Source organism: Bubalus kerabau, chromosome 7, assembly GCF_029407905.1.
Source record: "Bubalus kerabau isolate K-KA32 ecotype Philippines breed swamp buffalo chromosome 7, PCC_UOA_SB_1v2, whole genome shotgun sequence".
Lineage (NCBI taxonomy): Eukaryota > Metazoa > Chordata > Mammalia > Artiodactyla > Bovidae > Bubalus > Bubalus kerabau.
Window position 1 is genome coordinate 23,309,379 of NC_073630.1, and position 22,379 is coordinate 23,331,757.

General features: G+C 37.2%; 1 protein-coding gene across 1 annotated transcript in view; it reads left to right on the top strand.

Annotated features, from left to right (window-relative positions):
• Window positions 1–942: 942 nt before the first annotated feature.
• The window catches only part of LOC129657389 (B-cell scaffold protein with ankyrin repeats-like), a 70,751-nt gene continuing 49,314 nt past the window's right edge, over window positions 943–22,379 (top strand). Inside the window, exon 1 of the mRNA XM_055587563.1 lies at window positions 943–1,169. Within this exon, the coding sequence (XP_055443538.1) occupies window positions 1,100–1,169 (70 nt within the window). The 5' untranslated portion in view covers window positions 943–1,099. The remainder of the gene's footprint in view (window positions 1,170–22,379) is intronic.

Genomic DNA, 22,379 nt, shown 5'->3' on the forward strand with positions numbered 1-22,379 from the left:
TCTTTAGGGCAAACAAACAAAGAACCATTTAGATCCATGTCTATTTTGTTTTTTAACTAGGCCCAGTTTTGAGCAGGAGTAGGAAATATATAATACATAATTTATGGATCTAACCTAAAATGTTTGGGCAAAATGCAATATCAAAGCAAACAAACAAGCCCCCCAAACCCAAAACAAACCAAAAAATTCCAACTATGTATCTCTATCTACATTACTACCTATACCTTTAATGACTCATCCATATCTGTAGGTCTGCTGGATGGCATCAGCGATTCAAAGGAGATGAACTTAGGTAGACTCCGGGAGATAAAGAGGGATAGGGAGTCCTGGCTTGCTGCACGCAGTCCATAGGATCGCAAAGAGTCAGACACGACTGAGCTACTGAACAACTATCTCTCTTTTCCAGAACGTGTCTAGTTCTGGTAACCCTATTTCTTCCAGGAAGAAGGGGCATCGCAGAAGCCCTTGAATGGGACAAGAAAGTCGACAGGAACAGGTAATCTCGCTTTAAAAATGTCCTGAGTGAAAAGGTGAGGAGGGAACAGGCCCGACTAGTGTTGCTGCTGCTGCTAAGTCGCTTCAGTCGTGTCCGACTCTGTGCGACCCCATAGATGGCAGCCCACCAGGCTCCCCGTCCCTGGGATTCTCCAGGCAAGAACACTGGAGTTCTCCACTGTTCCTTCTCCATTGCATGAAAGTGAAGAGTGAAAGTGAAGTCGCTCAGTTGTGTCCGACTCCTAGCGACCCCATGGACTGCAGCCTACCAGGCTCCTCCTATGGGATTTTCCAGGCAAGAGTACTGGAGTGGGGTGCCATTGCCTTCTCCGCCGAAGAGTGTTAGAAGAAACCAAAGTGGCCTAAAAAGGAGACCAGCGCGAGCCCCTGAGCAGTTTCACTTCCGCAGGGAGCCCAGCGCGGCGAGCCCTCGCCCCGCGGCCCGCGCCCAGGGGCTGCGTTTCCGGGACCTCGGCAGCAGCAGCCGCGGTGGGAAGCGGGCTGAGGACAGCGAGGCCCGGAGACCAGGTCGAGGATAACCTCAGATCGGGAGAGTCAGGGCTCGGCGGGCACGCGTCCAGGCGCTTGGGCTTCAGCGGCCGCGATGCTGCCAGCAGCGCCAGGCTGGGCGCGCGGGAGCTGCGAGCAGCGTGCCAGCGGCCCAGCGCCCCCAGGTGGGTGCGCGCGCGGTCGGGAGGCGGGAGGGAGACCGGCTGGCCCCGGGGTCCCGTGGAGACCGTGCTCCTCGCGGTGGGGGACCAGGCTGCCGCTCTGCCGGCGCCTCCCGCGGGCTTCTTGGCCGGGAAACCCGGACCCGAGGAGGTGGAAGCACTCTTGAAATCTGGGCAGCGCGCCACCGCCCGCGCTGCAACTTCTAAGTAGTTGGCACTTTCCAGAGCACCTGGGACAGCCTCCTCTAGTATCCAAAATCATCTTGGAATGTGTTACAGTTACACATCAGCCTAAAAATTCTGTCAACATGTTACAGCAACCTGCCCGTTTACCTGCAGGGGCTCCCCGAATCCAAACCGGTAAATGGCCTGTGACCTGCTAGTCAGAGAGATTACTTTCTGTAGAAAGTCCTCGAAACAGCTTTTCCTAACGCAAAAGGAAGAGCAGTCAATTCGTCTGAATACATAAATGCATTTACGGGTCAAATGGAAGTGAAGGCACTTGTTTTCACTTCTTTTTGAAATATGTCAAATGCATTTGTGAATTGTATAATGAATATAAAAAGTGTTCAGTTTTGAAAATTAAAAAGAAAAAGGCTTCACTTGCATATTAAGAGTACTGGAGATGTACACACTGACATAAGCGATTAAAAATCTGAGTGAAATTCTATTGATTTGCTGAATGGAGTTTCTCGTAGCTTACTAGCATTTAAAAAAATTAAATTATGGTTTTAGCTATGGCAAATGTGTTTTTTCATATACGAGTTTCAAAATACTGCTTTTTAGTTAAAATGGGAAGTGTACTTGTGGCAGTGGAAATGACAAGAAAAGAATTGATATCTTGATATGTTAACTTTCTGTGTAGTGAACACTGAAATTCTGAAAGCTGTGGTCTGATGGACTGCATCTTGGCTTGCTTCAGTAAATAAACCAGCCATATCTTTTGAACCTTGAACAGGTTAGCTCTTTTGTAACTTTGGTTGAACAATTTTGTTAAATAGAATCGGCTACAATTTGTTTCAGACTTCTAGATTGAGCAGTTTAGACAAAACATGACTATTATTTCACTTAATGCTCAAGTAATGCTTTGAGGTGTTTGGTAGTATGAATAATGCTGCAGTGATGTAAACCATCTTTTGTCTCATTCTGAGTATTCTTGTTCCTCCTGTGCATTTCCCCTCATCTCTTTTGGTCCTTCCAATACAATATTATTTCACTTGATTCATTTACCTCCTTATTTGGCTCAGCTAATGACACTTCTAACGAGCTCTCTTTTGTTATTAACCCATGCCATTCCTAGATGTGAATAGTCTTCTAAAAGAACTAGTTCTGATTAATCTCTCTCTCTCTCTTTTTTAACGAACACCTTTTTGTGTGACCTCTCTCTCTGCTTTGGGCAGGTGTCTCTGTAGCACCATAGACTTGGGCTAAATGTGACACATTAGGGGTTAGTTACTCCAACTGCCTCACTTTAGACATGAGAAAACTAAGACTCAATGAGTGAGTTGCCCACAGTTCCATAACCAATAAATATCTGAAGATCTCATTCATCATTTCACCAACAGTCTTCTACCTACCCATCCCCAAGAGTTGTGTAGTAATATGAGTGTAAAATGGGCAAACACAATCTAAAGTGGTAAATAACAGTTTCATGCCTATGAAGATATATTTCTAGCAGTTGGTGTATTTTGTATTTGTAATGACAATATTGTATAAACTTCCATCAGAGTGTTCAACTTGTCCTTTAGTGGAAGCAGGAAAAATATGGTACCCAGAACTAAGACAGTGTGAAAATGATGCACAGTGGATGAAAATTCCATTTAGACTCTTTTTTCTGGTTTATGAGTAACTAGATACTGTCTACTAATGTCCAAAAGAGAAGTTCCTTCTTTGTTTTATTCCAAAACTAATGATTGTTTAAATCTAATTTTGACTGCTACCTTCAATAAAGACTGTTTACTAAAGCATAGAATATTCCCTACTCCATAGTTTCTGTATTTCTTATTAATATTACTTGAGGCCTCTGATGAAGACAGAGATGAACTGTTAGGTTAAAAGCAGAGAGCATCTGTCCTGTCTCACCATATGCTAGATGCTTGTACATAGTTTGTGAGGAAGATAGTTTGTCTAAGTATTGTGTCTAAAGTTCTTAAGGATTTGAAGCTTTTCCCTCCAACTACAATCTTCCAGCATAGTCAGTGATCTAGATTTCTACTGTGGGAGATTCCTTTATTTAACTCTGCTGACTGATAAAACTTTCTTCAGACAAGCTGGAAAGGTTCTGTCTGGGTTCTGTCTGATAGGCTTATTTATGCTGAGATTTTAAAGAGAGGTGCTCTCTCAGGGCCTTCTTTATATGGAATAATTGTATAGTATTTAATTGCTTGGGATTTCAGGCATACAGCAGCATATTGGGCATAGGAACCTTTTTTTGCCATGTCTTTCTGAACACGTGCTATAGGCGATCATGATCATGCCCTACTTATGATGGCCTCAGCTCAGACTGGAGAGGCAATGGCAACCCATTCCAGTACTCTTGCCTGGAAAATCCCATGGCCGGAGGGGCCTGGTAGACTGCAGTCCATGGGGTCCCAAAGAGTTGGCACGACTAAGTGACTTCACTTTCCCTTTTCACTTTCATGCATTGGAAAAGAAAATGGCAACCCACTCCAGTGTTCTTGCCTGGAAAATCCCAGGGATGGGGGAGCCTGGAGGGCTGCCGTCTATGGGGTCGCACAGAGTCCGACATGACTGAAGTGACTTAGAAGCAGCAGCAGCTCAGACTGCTTTAAATCCAGTCTAGAGTCATTGCTTATCTGCTTTGTGATCTTGGATAAATAAATAAATCTATCATTGTATCAGTTTGTCCAGTTACAAAGTAAATGTGGATTGAACAATAGCATCTATTTGAAAGAATGTTTTTGAGTATTAAAGGGGAAAGTGCATGTGAAGTGCTTTTCAAGGTGCCATAGCAGATAGTAATTGCTTAATACATGTTGGCTATTGTTTTACTCCTTTGGTCATTGATTGATAGTGTCATATTTACATGTAACAAGTAAAATTCTTGTTGAGAAACTGCCTCGTGTTGACTTGGGGAAAAACTTAAAAGGATGAAGCCATCAAACTCCCACATCAAAAAAAATAAAACTGGGGAGTGTGGCTTCCTATAGAAAGACATTGTCATAATCTTGGGGAAATAGTGTGGTTAATAGTTCCGGGAGGAGGAATAAAAAGGAATCCACAATGAGGGAAAAAAAAAAAAAGATTGATTAGACTAGGGCAGTTACAATAAAGAATAAAATGGGAATTTAATAGGACAAAATGAGAGCTATATCATTATGGAATTATTTCTTCATATCACAGAGAATCAATTATGACCCAATTAAGGAAAAAAAAATGTATGTTTAAAAAGTAAGCATCAAATGTAAAATTGTGGGACATTTCATCAAATTATAAGAAGATAGAAGATTTGTTTTACCAAAATATTTACTGCTGGGCTAAAAACAAACTAATGTAAAGAATATCATTCCTGCCAAATATAAATCACATGTTTTAAGAAATTAAATGGCTGCTACCTGATCATCAGGGCTCTCCTGGTGGCTCAGATGGTAGAGAGGCTGCCTGCCAATACAAGAGGCCTGGCTGTGATCCCTGGGTTGGGAAGATCCCCTGGAGAAGGGAATGGCAATCCACTCCAGTATTCTTGCCTGGAGAATTCCATGGACAGAGGAGACTGGTGGGCTACAGTCTGTGGGGTCACCAAGCAACTTTCACTCACTACCTAATCATCTAAGGTACAGTTGCTATTTTATTACTTTCTATATATATATATTATAGAATATCTTAGAATAATTTTGGAGACAGCTATGAAATAAGAATAGGAAGGACATATTCTAGAAGTTATTATTTAAAAATGAGTTGTTATATGGTCTTGTAATTCTTTCCTATTTTAAGTGTAAAGAATGGTATCTATGTTTTACTGCAGATACTAAAATAGTTCAGGTGGTGAAGATAACAGATATTGTATGGAATTATACCCTCCTGTATTTATTTTTCACTCAGAAATATAATGAGCCTTTTAGACCTTTACCATTAGACATAAATTTCTTTGCTGCTTCCAAATGCTCTGATTGAGATAATCCAGAAAGATTATTTCTCTTCGTAATCATGAGAAGTAATTCATTATTGCCTTGTGGTCTTTTATGAGATTTTCTTTGTATCCAGTTCAAGTTTTGCTTTATCAAATGAACTATGTGTCATATTTCCTTTTCTTTTATATATTAGTAATTCTCATTGCTTCATTTTTAGGTGTTCCATTTAATAAGGAAGACATACTGAAAAGCACAAGACATTCTTAACATGGAATTTCATTTGCCTAATTTTGTTTGGTCATGATCTAGGTTGAGGTGTCAACCTCATCCTTCAGTCAAGATCAATGGTCTCATTCCCTTTTGTTCATATTTATCTGTAGGATCATGTCTAACTTTCAGAAAAACAATATAGTTTCAGACTACTTGAAATTTTGGCCTTTTAGTAGCTAGCATTTATTATGTTTCTACTTTGAATTTATGTGATTGGGATATCACATTACTTTGATAGGTGAGCATGTCAGAAGATTAGCACCTAATCTGGACAAGAAGTTATGTTGTTTCATATAATCATATGAAAACATTTAATAATTCATTGTGGCCTTTCATTTCCTAACAGTTTTCTAAACTGTTAAAGTCTTTTTTTAGGGGATGGGGTGCAGGGTGGAGAAACATCAACATGCAGAAACTTATCACATCAAAGTGGTAGGATTCTATAAAATCATGGCACTGGAATGACAAATTGTAGAGTATTTCTTGTGACTGTATGAAGAATCCTTAAAATTTACACATTTTCTACATTGGCCAATCACATTTTATTTAGATTTTAGAAGACCAGTGTAATTAAGAAATCTCAGGAGACAACTACAGTTTTAATGTAATTCGTGAACTATTGGGTCCCTATTGGAGCCAGTCTGTTGACTGCTTAATGGCCAATGATGTGTGTTGTCTGGCATTTAAAGATTTGTTGGATTCAACAAAGCCCTTCTTTCCTTCCAAACAATAGATAATGAGACTGTTAACAGTGGAAGGTCAATGTTCGGTGGCATACAATAGAGAATGACAACTAGTTGACTCGTGTGGAAGATGGATAATTAGACAAAAGACTAGAAGAGAGAATTAAGGAGAACTGAAAGACAGAGGGAAGAATCTTGGTTTCTGACTTTCCATTTCCAGGTCATGTAGGACCCCGCTGCACTTGTTGTTCTGATATTGTCTGTTCATGAAATGCCTGTGACATCCTGCAATGACTTTTTCTTTATATGAACTAGTTTGAATGAGTTTCTTTTTTTTTTTTGGAGGAAAAAAAGAGTTTGGGTTAGAATACCTTTATTTCTCAAACACTGCCATTCCTGTTCCTGTAAGCTTTTCCTCTTTTAGAAAATTGTTGTTATTGTTAAAGCAATCTTTAAGAATCTTCTATTGAAAGTTAAAAATCATCAGAATTAGATCTATTCCTTTTATGTGCTAAAAATAGAGTGCCTTGTGAGGTGAGTCTGGTGAGTCCTCTAGATAAAAATATTTGGAGTTTTCTAGCTTTATGGTGCATATTTGAAGAACTTGAAGTCTCTATAGTTGGTGAGGAAATAATTCATTCAAAGGTTAATATTATGAGTTAAGCACTATTAAGTCTAGAGTTTTGAATTATGTAGTTATAAAATTATATTAATTATAAAATTTAGCAATAGAATTTTTATGCTTTGTTAATACAATGCTTTTACTTATATGAAAAGTTTGTAGCATGCTGTTTCTTACAAACTTTTAATATGTGTTTAAATTGAGGCACACAAAGAGGATCCTTATGACATTTATCTTAGTAAAAAAGAAAGAGGAATTATTAAATTCCTCCAGCATAATTTACAAGCTATTGTCTCAATCCTCCTGGCAGATGATAAAAAATAGCATCACTGACAGGCCATTGTGAAGCCTTTATCCACACTATCAGTGGACTAATATCAACCTGAAGCAGTGTAATCAGCATTTTACTTCAGAGATTGGTCCTTGATTAAGATCTTTTGTAGTAATCGAGTACAAAGTTTAGTATCCTCATTAGGTTACAGATGATACGTTATTAATAGTATTAATGATTGCCTTGGAAAACAAGGTTAGAATTCAGTGTGCTCTTACCAAATTGGAGAGATAGACACAAATTAATGAAGTTCATGTGTGATCAATTAAGTGTAATGACGTAGGTGAAGGAAGGAGACTCCGATTGACAGAAAAATTTTCAGATTTTAACAAGGTTACAGTCAGTCTTATAATGAGCAAGGGGAGAGTTGCAGAAGAAGAAGCTGGAAAAGTAAACTGAAACTAAATTACATAAGCCTGTATGAAAAGTCCCCTAAGTATGAGTAGATACTGAAGAATTTTAAAACAGAAGCATAACATGACTAGATTTTTGTTTTAAGAAGACCGTGTGAAAGGTTATTCTTCTTCTAAATCACCTTCTGAATCAATGAAGGTGAAAATAAAAAGAGCTTATGATCTGAAAAAAATAAAAGATCTTGTGAGGTGCTTTTGGTACAGTTAATTGGAAGAAGTCAACAGTGGAAGTTTTTGAACAATTAGGAATTTATCCAAAAGTAAAATAAAGGGAGAAGTGGACATGTTTATTGAGAACTATTACTTATATGCTTTCTGTGCTGTAGTAGTAGATACAGAGTCTGAGGGGGAAAGAGATGTGAAGTCAATGGTAGGTTTGTGGCATGAAAAACTGGGAAGGTCATAAGTTGTCATTTACTCTAATGGAAAAGATTGAAGGAGCAGGAAGAAATGGCAAGGGCATGAGAACATTCAATTTCAGTTTTGCATATGTTACATTTGGGCTAGATGAGAAATACTCAGGTAGCGATGTCAGATAAGCATTTGATGTTATGATATGGAGCTCAGAAAGGGAGTTCAGGCTAGAGATATAAAATTGGGAAAAGTACCTTGGCTCAGCTAGTAAAGAGTCTCCCTGCCAATGCAGGAGATGTATATTGATCCCTGGGTTGGGAAGATGCCGTGGAGAAGGAAATGGCAACCTACTCCAGTATTCTTGCCTGGGAAATCCCATGGACAGAGGAGCCTAGTGGGCTACAGTCCATGGGATCACAAAGAGTTGGACACGACTGAGAGCACAGGTATGCACAGTCTTTAAAATTGGATCAGTAAATAAGATAGCAGAAAAGAAGTGTCTAGAGTAGAAAGAAAAGATGACCCAGGATAAAGAACCACATAAAGTAAAATTTATATATTGATAGAGACAGAGGAGTTACCCTATATGATTGAGGAGAGGCTAAAAAGAAAAGGAGGAAAATAGTATAATGGCAAGAATTCAAGAATGAGATGTTTTGGGGAGGCAGGAGTGGTGAACTGATTGAAATTCTTTGAATAGTTCAGGTAAATTGAAGACTGAAATTTAGCTGATGGATTTGACATGAAACTTACTGATGACTGTAGGGAGAGAGGTTAAGTAGCTTTAGGAGAGGGGATGAGAGTTGAAGGGTGAAGGTAGATGAGGATGTGAATACCATGTAGACAACTTTTGAAAGCTTGGCTCCAGTATGCAGAAAGAAAGTAGCCACTGCAGGAGATGTGGGTTAAAGAAAGGGTTTTGTGTATTTGTTTTTTGTTTTAAGATCTGTGCTAGTGTTATGGTTTATTTGTACTCAAAAGCTGATAGCACTACACCAAAGGAAATTTTTTCCTATGAAAAGGTTCAGAGACAAGTTCCATAAATTTCATTATGAACACATTTTAATGTAGATATTTTCTTATGTGTTTAAATATTCTGTTTCATCCTTTCCCTTCCTTCTTTCCTTCTCTTCTTCCATGATTCTGGAGTGCCTCTCTTCTTCCTCTCCTCCCCTTCTTTCTCCTCCTTCATTCCCTTTCCCCCTCCCCATCTCCTTCTCTCTCTAGGCATGAATGTTAATGGAAAATAATGAATATTTCTTTGTATTGAACCTTTATTTCCATGCTGGATTATTCCATACTTTTGCTTTTATTGATCATCCCTTCCTTTTTATCCAAATCTGAATCAGTGCCTCACTATTACAGTCATATCTTTGCATATGCTTCAACTTGTACCCCCTCTTTTTCCGTCAGAGCTGCTTGATTAAACTCCAACCCTGAATAAGTCTATCCAACTGTATTCTTCCTGTTTGAATCAAGTAACTGAAAGTTGCTAAGTGAAAACACATTCGAGCAAGTTGGAATAGTTATAAATTTGGGCAGTTCCTGTTACATACTACTTGTGTCATAGAAGATTTTGATAATAAATGACAGTGAGTTGAAAAAATTGTATTCTCTGAATGCAGATTTGTTCTCTGATGTCAGATCAGTGAACTCTTACATACTTTCTGTCTGTTGATGGGCAAAAAACACTATACTGTGCTGCCTGACACTGTATCTACTAGACATGTGGCTCTTGGGCACTTGAAATACAGCTGGTTCAAATTGAGATGTGCTGTGAATGTAAAAACACTCACTAGTTTTCAAAGATTTAAAATAGAATGTAAAATCTTTCAGTAACTTTAATATTGATTTACATGTTTTACTGGATTGAATAAAATATATTGCTATAATTTCACCTGTTTCTTTTTATTTGTTGTTATATAGCTGTTAAAAAATTAAAATTACATATGGGATTTGCACTTGTGATTTATATTGTATTTTTTGTTGGATAGCACTGCTCTAAGTTTTCGAAAAATCCCAATGAAATCTGTTGAAGGTTTGGTTTCTTTCTTATGAAATATTGTTATAGAAATATTACCAATATCTGACACGAACAATGCTAACATAATTTACACTTCCTCCAATAGTTTAAAGAGACCCTCTTCCCATTCATGATTGCCCACAGAGGTATTTTAATAATGACATTATAGTATTACTTGAATGTTTAAATCATAGTATAATACTAAAATAGTGTAAATGCTAAAATTTACCTACCATTTTTCATATAATTTACTCATATTTCTATTATATCTTTTACCTTAATAATTTGTGAGGTCACATTACATATTGAAGATTTAAACTTTATCTTATCATCACAGATATTTTTCTTAGTCTATTGTAATCTTTCTAAATGATTTTGATTATGGTGTTTGTTGCCACTGAATATATTTTAATGCTCATTTTTTTCAAATACACTTATATTTTCTTTCACAGTTCTGTTCCCTGTCTTGGCTAGGGGAATCTTAAAAATCCCTCAGTGACCATTGTAATTTTCTGTATTTTTTTCTAAGATTTTAATTTTTATAGTTGCATGTAGTATGCTTGGAATTTATTTTTGTGTATAGCATGAGGCTAAAATCCAACTTAAGTTTTTCTTTTTTAATAAGGGCAGCTAATTGAGAAAAGCATTTATTAAATGAATCCTACTCTTGTAAGTGAATCGAAATACCACCATTGGCATACAGCAAAGTTTCATGTATCTGGGAATTTGCATTCTGAATTCTCTGTTCCACTAATATTTTTGTTTATTCCCCAGCCAATTTCTGCTAAGGAAAGTTCTCCCAAGAAATTGCCTTTTCCATAATTTTCTTTTGGCTATTAATAGATATTTATTATTGGAGAAGGAAATGGCAACCCACTCCAGTGTTCTTGCCTGGAGAATCCCAGGGACAGAGGAGCCTGGTAGGAGGCCGTCTATGGGATCACACAGTCAGACATGACTGAAGTGACTTAGCAGCAGCAGCAGCAGAAGCAGATATTTATTATTCTCTTTTTCCACTTGCATTTAAAGATGATTTTGTCCACTTCTCCTTCCCGTGAAATAATTGGGATGTTGTGTAACACATACTTTAGAAGCATTTAATAGAAAGCCATCTAGCAGTTTTAATCAGAAAGAACTTTTAAGTTAGGGAATTAAGTGTAAGTATAGTTGCTCAGTCGTGTCAGACTCTTGGTGACCCCATGGACTGTAACCTGCCAGGCTTCTCTGTACATGGGATTCTCCAGGCAAGAATATTGGAATGAGTTGCCATGCCCTCCTCTAGGGGATCTTCCTGACTCAGGGATTGAACTCGAGTCCCTTGTGTCTCCTGTATTGCAGGCCGATTTTTTACCATTAGCGCCAATCAACATTAAATGTTATTAACTATTCTGTTGGATTAATATGGATAGAAAATTCTGTGTCCAAAAGGTCCAAGGTTTTAGAATAAGTATATAGTAACTTGGGTTATTTAATTCAGTTGACAAAATTGGAAACTTTCAACTCACTCATATTGCAGTTACATGAAGATTGAGCTTTCCTGATGTGCTTCTGTGAAAAAATGTAACAAGATATTACTTTCTATATTTGAGATGTCTTTCCAGATAATATTTATCACAAAATTAGTTCATTAATTCAGTTGAATCATTAATTGGAAAAATGTGACCTTTGCACTGAAATTATGAGATGGAAAATATCTAATATTTTATTAGTATTAAACTGAATAAGATGTTAAAATGAAAAAAGACACATAATTCCTTTTTAAAAAGAACTTGATAGATCTTTGGACATACGTATAGAGTTTCAGTTTAAAATTTATCAAAAATTTTGTTTGTATTATAGACCAAACTAATCTCCTAATCTCTTACCTGTTTCCTATACATTTTTCCAGTTTTACATTGTTAAAATTTATCATCTTATTTGACAAGATAACTTAGGCTGCTGGTTGTGTTCACCTTTGTGGGTTGATTATCTGTCAGTTCAGTTCAGTCACTCAGTTGTGTCCGACTCTTTGCAACCCCATGAATTGCAGCACGCCAGGCCTCCCTGTCCATCACCAGATCCCGGAGTTCACTCAAACTCATGTCCATCGAGTTGGTGATGCCATCCAGCCATCTCATCCTCTGTCGCCCCCTTCTCCTCCTGCCCCCAATCCCTCCCAGCATCAGAGTCTTTTCCAATGAGTCAATTCTTTGTATGAGGTGACCAAAGTACTGGAGTTTCAGCTTTAGCATCATTCCTTCCAAAGAACACCCAGGACTGATCTCCTTTAGAATGGACTGGTTGGATCTCCTTGCAGTCCAAGGGACTCTCAAGAATCTTCTCCAACACCACAGTTCAAAAGCATCAATTCTTTGGCACTCAATCTGTGTCAACTCAGATATAGAATCTGTCACTTGTGTGACTTTGAGCTGATTACGTATCTAGGATCCAATTCTTTTATATCTGGAGTGGGTAACACACCTATTTTATAGCCTCATGATGATAAATATAATTCTGTGTGTAGAGTACCTAGAGCATTCATAACAGGTGCTTAGCAAATGGCCGATATTACATTCAGCATAAGTTACATTCAACTTGCACTTTTATTAGAAGGAATGTGTTTACATGGCTCATTCTCACACTTCTGGTGTCGCATACATATGAATCTCAGGATTGAGAGCCTCATATAAATGTTCTTTCAGTTCTCCTGTTTAATTTTTCTCAACACTACATTAAACAGTATAATATCTCAAACACATGTTTCTCTGGGTTTTCACTCCAAACTGAACTTGAAGAAACCTGTGATCTGTTATGAAAATAAATGCTATGGTTCTATATATGAATACTATGTAGTCTTTAGGGAAAATAGTTAATGGGTTAAGAACATTTTTCTCATTTTGAGAATTTAATTCTGTTTACGCATCATATTTTTTTAAATAAAAATGTAGTAAATTTTCATTTCTTTATTCTTGAAGGAGACTTTGTTCATAGCTATACCATATATTATACTTCCTGCCCTCCCAGCCCTATGAAGACAGAGGAACATACAGAAAAACTGGACCGTAGTGTAGTTGACTCAGTCTCTGAACTTTTGCAATGAAGGCATTTCTTATATCATCATGTAATTAAATAATAGTTGATATAGTTGTGCAGGTAATGTTTTAGCGATATATTTGAAATTGTTTAAATTATGTCTGAGCAGTGTATTCCTTATAGGGTATAAATCTATACAGTGTTTCACCTAGACATCTAAGGGTGAGCAGAATAACAGGAAGGATCCCCAAAGCAAATTTCTAGTTCTGAGTAACCCACAGTTCCTGTAATTATGGAAAGAAAGGGACAGCTTTTCTTTTACTTTTATGAGGGCCAGCCTTCTGAGAAGCTAGCAGTTAAAACCCATTTCATTTCTGCTCTCCTTGTGAAAACATAGAGGAATCATTAGAAAGTATGTTCACATGTAGTATTTTATTGTATGACCTCTTAGAATAATTCTCTGATCTGGTGTATATAAAAATCTAGACTCTGAACTCCTCAATATGAATTCAAAGCCTAGCAGAATCACCTCGTAGTTAGTCATAGGACCTTAAGTTACTCTGTTACAAGACCTCTCTGTACCTCACAATGAAATGAAGAAAGAGCATGTAGTAGTACTTGAAGCAGGCAGGTACTCTGTAATTGATGACTGTCATGGTTGCTGCAAGGCAGGTAGGCCAGCAGCCACATGGGACATTATGAAGGGCGACTCATACCTCTCTTAGCTGATGGTCAATGCCTCAAAAATCTAGAGTTCATATTTCCAAGCTTTGTTCCTTTAATGCTGTGTTTCCCCTGTTACTCCGTACCACATATATTCCTTGGGAAAAAAAGATGTTCTGTGGTGAAATAAGTTTTGATATATATATCGTATATAATATATATGTATAGGTATAAATATGATATATATATTATATATATCATATATACATATATTAGGTCATTAAAATAGCCTGAGAAATTCTGCAACTAACAGTGTCTGTTCAATTTCCTTGAAGCCATTGTCTCATAAATGTTTTTAACCATGGTATGCTTTGTTATCACAACACTGGAAAAGAAGTAAGTTCTTTTGCACAAAAATTATCATCCCTGTTAAATGGCAAAGAGTTCTTGAGATTCCTGAGTTCTTTCAACCAGAGATTGATGGCACTCTTTTTAGTTTTTTTCTTCAGTTCTGTTCATCCCATTGGGTAAATAAAGTTCTCACTCTGCTGTTGACCACATTTGAAATGAGCGGAAGGGAAGGAGGCTTATCACAGAAATGAAAGTGGAGGGGGCTATAGATAGGGAAATGGCGTTGGCAGGCTAAGTAGGGCACAGACAACTTGCTGATTTTTTTAATTCTCTTATGATTATTTCTGACTTTTCTGGTAGGACTTTTATTATGGGATGTGCCAGAGAAAACAGGAGGAAATGTGGGGATGAAATGGAACTGGGAAAGAACCTAGGGAATTCTAAGATAAGAGTATTTTGGAGTGTTGTGTTTATGATGTTGATATTCAGATAGCATGTGTGCATCTTAACTGAGCAAATGACTTAAAAGATATTTTCACATGTTAAATGTATAAATCTGCCACTGTCTCAATAATCATGTATGCTATGTAAATGGCCTCACATTGTTTAATTATTGGGATTTCATTCATTAGAAGATTCTAAAATTAAGAACAACTTGACATGGCCATAAACAAATGTCTTTCATGTTAGAAATGTTTGTCAATGAAGCACATGTTTGAGGCAAATATATGGGCTAATAAGAGTCACTCAAATAAATTATTGCTGAAATATTTTTCTACCTAAAACAACAGAAACTGATATAAATGCAAATAACTTAGAGAATGAGTTTTATGTCTTGGAGATGGACTAACTTAGTAGGTCACATAGAAAACAAAGTTAATATGAAAATGACTGCTGTTACTCAAATAGATTGTATGCTATTTAAAGGAATGGGTAACCTCTAGCATCCGTTCAGCAGAGAGAAGCACATTAATAGATGCTTCCTGATGAGCTAGTACAAAGTGTGACATTAGAGTTGCTGATTAAGTTTATGAAAGAGAATAAGTAAAAGTGAAGCCATTTCTGAATACCCTGTTTATGAATATCCCTGGAGTTCTATATCTACCCTTAGATAACCAGCCTGGGGTTTCCAAGTTCTTTCTTAATTGTTTGGTTTGCACATGAACTGCCTTTGATTATGAAAAAAGTTTAAAACTCACAGAACCTTTTACACAAAGATAATTTTAAGGCAGTTCTCAGTATTATGTTAATGTTTAAATCTGGTAACAAATACTTTAGTTATTTTTACTAAGATTTCTATAACCTTTTAATATAACTTATTTAGTTAATTAAAATATCTTTTGGGGTAAATAGAAAAAGTATTATTATTGTCTAAAAGTTTATGAAATTTAATATCCTGCATTTATGTCTAGAAGATTAAATCATTTTCTTTATTATTCTTTTTTTCTAAAATAATACATACCCATAGTTGAAAATATGTAACAGGCTTAAAAAAGTAGAAAAAAGAGATATATGTACTTCTAATTTTTGTTTGTCTATGTTTACTTCTAATATTTTTACTTGTTTGGCATTCTTGCTTCAATATATTTACTATTTGGATATACAATTTAAAATTACATTTGTATGGCTATTTGGTGATGTAGCATTTGTAAATATTTCTGCTGTGCTCTTGCCTCATTTAAATATATTGCACAATGTTTTAAAACAAAAGGAAACAAAAAGAAAGAAATCCACAGTGATTTATTGGATAGAAGAACAGATCATCCTCCAGACAAGATTATTTTTATTAATTTAAATAATTATTTTAGTTAAGTAATTAAAAATGAATTATTTTTATTAACTTAAAGAAAGACAAATTCAATATGATTTAACTTATATAGAAGACAAAACAAATTATCCATAGTAACAAAGCCAAAACAAAGTCATAGATACAAAGAACAAGCACTGGTTGCCATAGAGAAGGAGGGAGAGGGGATGAGTGAGTGGTGAGAGAGACTAAGAGGTGCAAGCTTTCAGACAAAATAAATGAGTCATGGTGGAGGGGGCGGGGGGTGCTGGGTGTGCAGGGTGAAATGTACAACAAGGGGAATATAGTCAATAATATTGTAATAAATTTGTATTTTAACAGATGGTAACTAGACTTATCATGATGATTATTTGTAATTTACAAAAGTGTCACATCATTATGTCATGCTCCTGAAATTAACACAGTGCTGTAGGTCAATTATATTTCAATTAAAAATAATATATGTATACTGTCTTAGCCAGTTTTAAGTATACAATTCAGTGTTGTTCCTGTAGTCACCATGTTACCTTCAGTGACTCCATGGTGACATGTAGTGACCATGCTGTACATTGCCTAAGTTTCAACTCTCATTTAAATTATAATTATAAATAAGAATTATAATTTAACTTTCATTTAAATAAAGCATGAGTCTCTTTCCCAAATATTTTTCTTAATATTTCATAAGTTATGTTGCCATTGTTTTCAACATTTTCCAATGCTTATGTCACTTCGATTCCTTGAATGTATCATGATACAGTGGGAAGAGTACAGTTTTAGTATTTGGAAAGGGTTCTATAGCCAAGCAAGTCCCCAGTGTTGTCTGCCATATTGTTTTTTAAAGATTGATGATGTAAATTAACTTTTACAAGATGCTCATTGGCCCTGCAACAATAAAGAGTTAACTTTATTAACTCTTCTAAGCCTTACTCTGGATGGTTTTCATTGTAGAAAATTTGGGAAATATAAGGAAGAAACATAAAGTTCCATTTCATTATACTGCCCAAACTTCATCTTGTTTACATGTTGGTGTTGTGTACATTTTTTTTTACCTATAAGTATGTATATAACATTTTTAAAGGCAAAATTGGACCTAACTGATGGGCCTAAAATAATAAAGAAAGAAAACAATAAGTTTTTAAGAACATAAGAAAACATTTTTGTACCAATTGATTTGAAGTCATCTGACAGAACGGGATCAAATTCTGGCTTTGTCATTAATGGACCTTCATCTTTTATAAGCAATGCAACCTCTTCGATGCCCAGGAGGCATTATGTATATTGATGATAACATCAATTATTCAAGAGAATGATAAGCTCATACTAGTAATTCAATTAGTACCTCTTATCTTAAAAAAAAAACTACAGAAATTAAAATTGCTTTCTCTAGGCACTTGGAATTGAGAATATTTGTCAAGAAAAGGGTGGACTAATGCCTCTCTCTACATTCCTGTGTAGGAGTAATTATCCTTCCTTCATTTATCCTGCATCTCCTGTGCTAGGCTCCAGGGATATACACAAAGTTGGCTGTAGCTCTCAGGGACTGTATTTAAGTGAAATAGGATGGGACAAGCTAAGTAGCTCTATTTCCTTTTATTTTCACTCTAATTCAACATCAGGTGACTAAAAACCCCTCGGCCTGTCAAGATCTGAATAATTCAGTCATGAGAACTAGTTAGCAGGCCGAGCAGCAGCTAAAAATGTTTTCTCTGATGACTGGGGGTGACTACTGATGCATAATTGCTATTCCAGAAAGTCACCACTCATTTTAGAATGCAGTCATGAGTAGTCTCTTGGGACAGAGTTTTGCAAATTTTATTCTCCTAAGACGTTCCAAAGCAAAGAAATAAAGGAAAATGATAGAACGGGAAAGACTAGAGATCTCTTCAAGAAAATTAGAGATACCAAAATTAGAAAGATTTCATGCAAAGATGGGCTCGATAAAGGACAGAAATGGTATGGACCTAACAGAGCAGAGATATTAAGAAGAGGTGGCGAGAATACACAGAAGAACTGTACAAAAAAGATCTTCACAACGAAGATAATCACGATGGTGTGATCACTCATCAAGAGCCAGACATCCTGGACTGCGAAATCAAGTGGGCCTTAGAAAGCATCACTACGAACAAAGCTAGTGGAGGTGATGGAATTCCAGTTGAGCTCTTTCAAATCCTGAAAGATGATGCTGTGAAAGTGCTGCACTCAATATGCCAGCAAATTTGGAAAACTCAGCAGTGGCCACAGGACTGGAAAAGGTCCGTTTTCTTTTCAATTTTCAATCATTTGAAATGAAATGAATGAAATGAATTTCATTTCATTTTCAATCCCAAAGAAAGGCAATGCCAAAAAATGCTCAAACTACTGCACAATTGCACTCATCTCACACGCTAATAAAGTAATGCTCAAAATTCTCCAAGCCAGGCTTCAGCAGTACGTGAACTGTGAAATTCCAGATGTTCAAGCTGGTTTTAGAAAAGGCAGAGGAACCAGAGATCAAATTGCCAACATCCACTGGATCATCGAAAAAGCAAGAGAGTTCCAAAAACATCTATTTCTGCTTGATTGACTATGCCAAAGCCTTTGACTGTGTGGATCACAATAAACTGTGGAAAATTCTTCAAGAGATGGGAATACCAGACCATCTGACTTGCCTCTTGAGAAACCTATATGCAGGTCAGGAAGCAACAGTTAGAACTGGACATGGAACAACAGACTGGTTCCAAATAGGAAAAGGAGTACGTCAAGGCTGTGTATTGTCACCCTGCTTATTGAACTTATATGCAGAGTACATCATGAGAATGCTGGGCTGGAAGAACTGCACAAGCTGGAATCAAGATTACCAGGAGAAATATCAGTAACCTCAGATATGCAGATGACACCACCCTTATGGCAGAAAGTGAAGAGGAACTGAAAAGGCTCTTGATGAAAGTGAAAGAGGAGAGTGAAAATGTTGGCTTAAAGCTCAACATTCAGAAAATGAAGATCATGGCATCTGGTCCCATCACTACACGGCAAATAGATGGGGAAACAGTGGAAACAGTGTCAGACTTTATTTTGAGGGGCTCCAAAATCACTGCAGATGGTGACTGCAGCCATGAAATTAAAAGACGCTTACTCCTTGGAAGGAAAGTTATGACCAACCTAGATAGCATATTGAAAAGCAGAGACATTACTTTGCCAACAAAGGTCCGTCTAGTCAAGGCTATGGTTTTTCCTGTGGTCATGTATGGATGTGAGAGTTGGACTGTGAAGAAAGCTGAGTGCCAAAGAATTGATGCTTTTGAAGTGTGGTGTTGGAGAAGACTCTTGAGAGTCCCTTGGACTGCAAGGAGATCCAACCAGTCCATTCTAAAGGAGACCAAACCTGGGTGTTCTTTGGAAGGAGTGATGCTAAAGCTGAAACTCCAGTACTTTGGTCACCTCATGCAAAGAGTTGACTCATTGGAAAAGACTCTGATGCTGGGAGGGATTGGGGGCAGGAGGAGAAGTGGAGGACAGAGGATGAGATGGCTGGATGGCATCACCAACTCAATGGATGTGAGTTTGAGTGAACTCCGGGAGTTGGTGATGGACAGGGAGCCTGGCGTGCTGTGGTTCATGGGCTCACAAGGAGTCGGACTTGACTGAGCGACTAAACTAAACTGAACTGAAGACCTTCCCCAGTTTTTGACTATACTACCCATAATCTTGTTTAAGAAAATGTTTTCTTTTTGCTAAATTTTTTTTAGCTTAAATATGATACATTTAAAAAGATTCTATCACTACCATAAATATAAAATCATTACCTCTTGCCATTAGTAGATGGTGACCATACAAATACACAGATTGAAAATCAAATAATTTGAAAAAAGTAGCTAAGGACAAGCTCTGAGCACCTGGGTCACTCTGTCCTTGATAGTGGTGGAGTTCATGAAGTCGCAGGAGCTCCAAACTGGAATATAGGCCTTGAAGGAGTCAGGATTGGAGAAGTGTTCTAAAGGGAGTGACATTCCCTCTATGACTTCCAGTCACTGTGTCCCAGGAATTGGCATCCTACCTCTGGCAAATGCCCTCTTGAAAGGCAGATTTCACATTACAGAAGTTTGAAAGGAAGTTTTATTTAGAGCTGACAGGTGTCAGGCACTGTGATAAATGCTCAACATTCTTTATCTTATTTAATTTTCACAACAACCAATTTCATAAGTTCTATTATCCAAATGTTACAAGTAGGTAATCTAGTTTCAGAGATGTTAATTATTTGCCCAATTGGACTCCATGACAGCCTGACTCTAAAGCTTGGCCTCTTGGCCACTGTATGCGTCTCTGTAGTGAACTCACTTCTTTCTCACGCAAACTCAGATATACATCCAGGTCAAGCAGGTATCCCTCTCAGGTGAACATTTCCTTTTTTATTCAATAAATAGCCATATATACAGAAAGTCATTTTAATAGAATAATGTACAACATATAAGATACCATTACTTATCAGTAGATCCACTTAGAAACATTCTTAATAAGTTATAGAATAGACAACCACAGTTTCCAACTGATAATTATAAAAATTTAGAGAGTTTTGCTACTTTCAAGGTCCTTAGAGATGAATGAATAGGAAGTGAAATATCTACAATGAAATGCTAGAAAAAATGTCTTTCATAAAGGCCGTTAAGGTATTTAAAATTATCAAAGCTGTAATACAGATGTGATTAAAATATACTGTAAAATGCCTGCAATAGAGTAGTTTAAGAATGCAAGGCTAATAATTTGCATCTGTCTAATACTTTGCATTCTCAAAGGAATTTTCAAACCCCTACTAATTGACTCTTAGAAAATTCTTCTAACATATCATTTACTTTGACTCAATGAGAAATGTAAACAATGATCATTTAAGCTGTTTAATCAAGGTTATCCTGCAAATACTGTGTGAGGAGAAGCAGAGAGTGTTCTTGCTTGTATATCTATCTGTTTTATGTCAGAAGGCTGTAGTTAAAGGAGAGAAGGAACCAGAGCTGAAAGCAGTGTTCATATGTTGTGGTGCACACAGTAATGGTTCCCTAAGATTGTTGTTTTTTAGTTGCTCAGTCAGGTTCAACTCTTTTGAGACCCAATGGACTGTAGCCCACCAGGAATCCCTCTGTCCATGGGATTTTCCAGGCGAGAGTAGCCATTTCCTTCTCTGGACAGTCTTCCCAACACAGGGGTTGAACTCATGTCTCCTGCATTGAAAGGCAGATTCTTTACCACTGAGCTCCCCAAAGATATCTACATCCTAATCTCTGCACCTGAGAATATGTTCAGTTCAGTTCGGTAGGTTAGTCATGTCTGACTCTTTGCAACCCCATGGACTGCAGCATGCCAGGCTTACCGGTCCATCACCAGCTCCCAGAACTTGTTCAAACTCATGTCCATCGAGTCAGTGATGCCATCTGTCTTCCCTTTCTCCTCCTCTTCCTTCTATGACAAAGAAAAGGATTAAAGGTTACAGATGAAATTGAGATTGCTAATCAGTTTACCTTGAGATGGGGAGAGTATCATGGATTATTCAGGTAGATCCAATATATGTGAAAGAGGGAGGCAGCATTCTCATGCTGCTGGAGACATGGTTGCATGAGAAGAACTCAGCCTGATGTTGCTGGCTTGAAGATGGGGAAATGGGGCATGAGCCAAGAACTGTAGAGGGCTTCAAGAAGCTGGAAAAATGCAAGCAATGAATTCTTCCTTAAGGCTTCCAGAAGGAGCATGGTCCTGTTTATGTCTTGACTTTAGCCTAGTGGGACTCATTTCACACTTATAACTTCCAGTACTGTAAGGCAATACATTTCTGTGGCTTTTAAGTCACTGCAGTAATTTTTTACAGCAACAATAGAAAAGCAGTACAGACTTCTAAACACGTGTGGACTCAACAGGAGCAAGGAATATCATGAATGTGGCAAATAAGACCCCATCCTTCAAAAATTCATACACCATCAGCCTAGTTAAAACACTGGATGTAACCACAGGAAGAAAACAACCATTGTAAAGCATGATATCACGATTATCCTTAAGTAGATATCATTGGTAATATATATACTTATTCATTATTGGAACATCTCTCTGGAATTCGTTGTTGTTTTAATAGCAATACAAAAATGAAAGTCCCATTATTGTTTGACCATATTTGTTGATTTTACCAGCTTAGTACTCCTTGTCATTAACGCTACCTGCTGCTGCTGTGATTATAATTTTTAATAGTACAGATGTGTGAACTTTTGCAAGCTGTTTACTTTCTTACTGCCTCATCACCACAACTGCAAAATAGGATAAGAACATTTGTTCACAGGGGTGCTATGAGGTTAAAAGGAATTAGTGCTTGTCAGACTCCAGAATAGTTGGCACGTATTAGGCACTCGCTACACCTTTGTAGCCATAATTGTAATTATTATCGTCATCGTCATCATCACTGCCATACACATCAATGAGTGCTGGAAGCCAGGCCTGAACCCAGCACACAGGCTCAGTATTTTATCCCTAGGAATTCGGGTTCAGTTTCTGCACACTTTCAGGTAAACAAACAGAAATAACCAAGATACAACCTAACCAGGTTGAAGAACTTCAAAAAGATGGAGTGAGGACTGTTCCTGAAATATTTGTCTAAAGTTCTG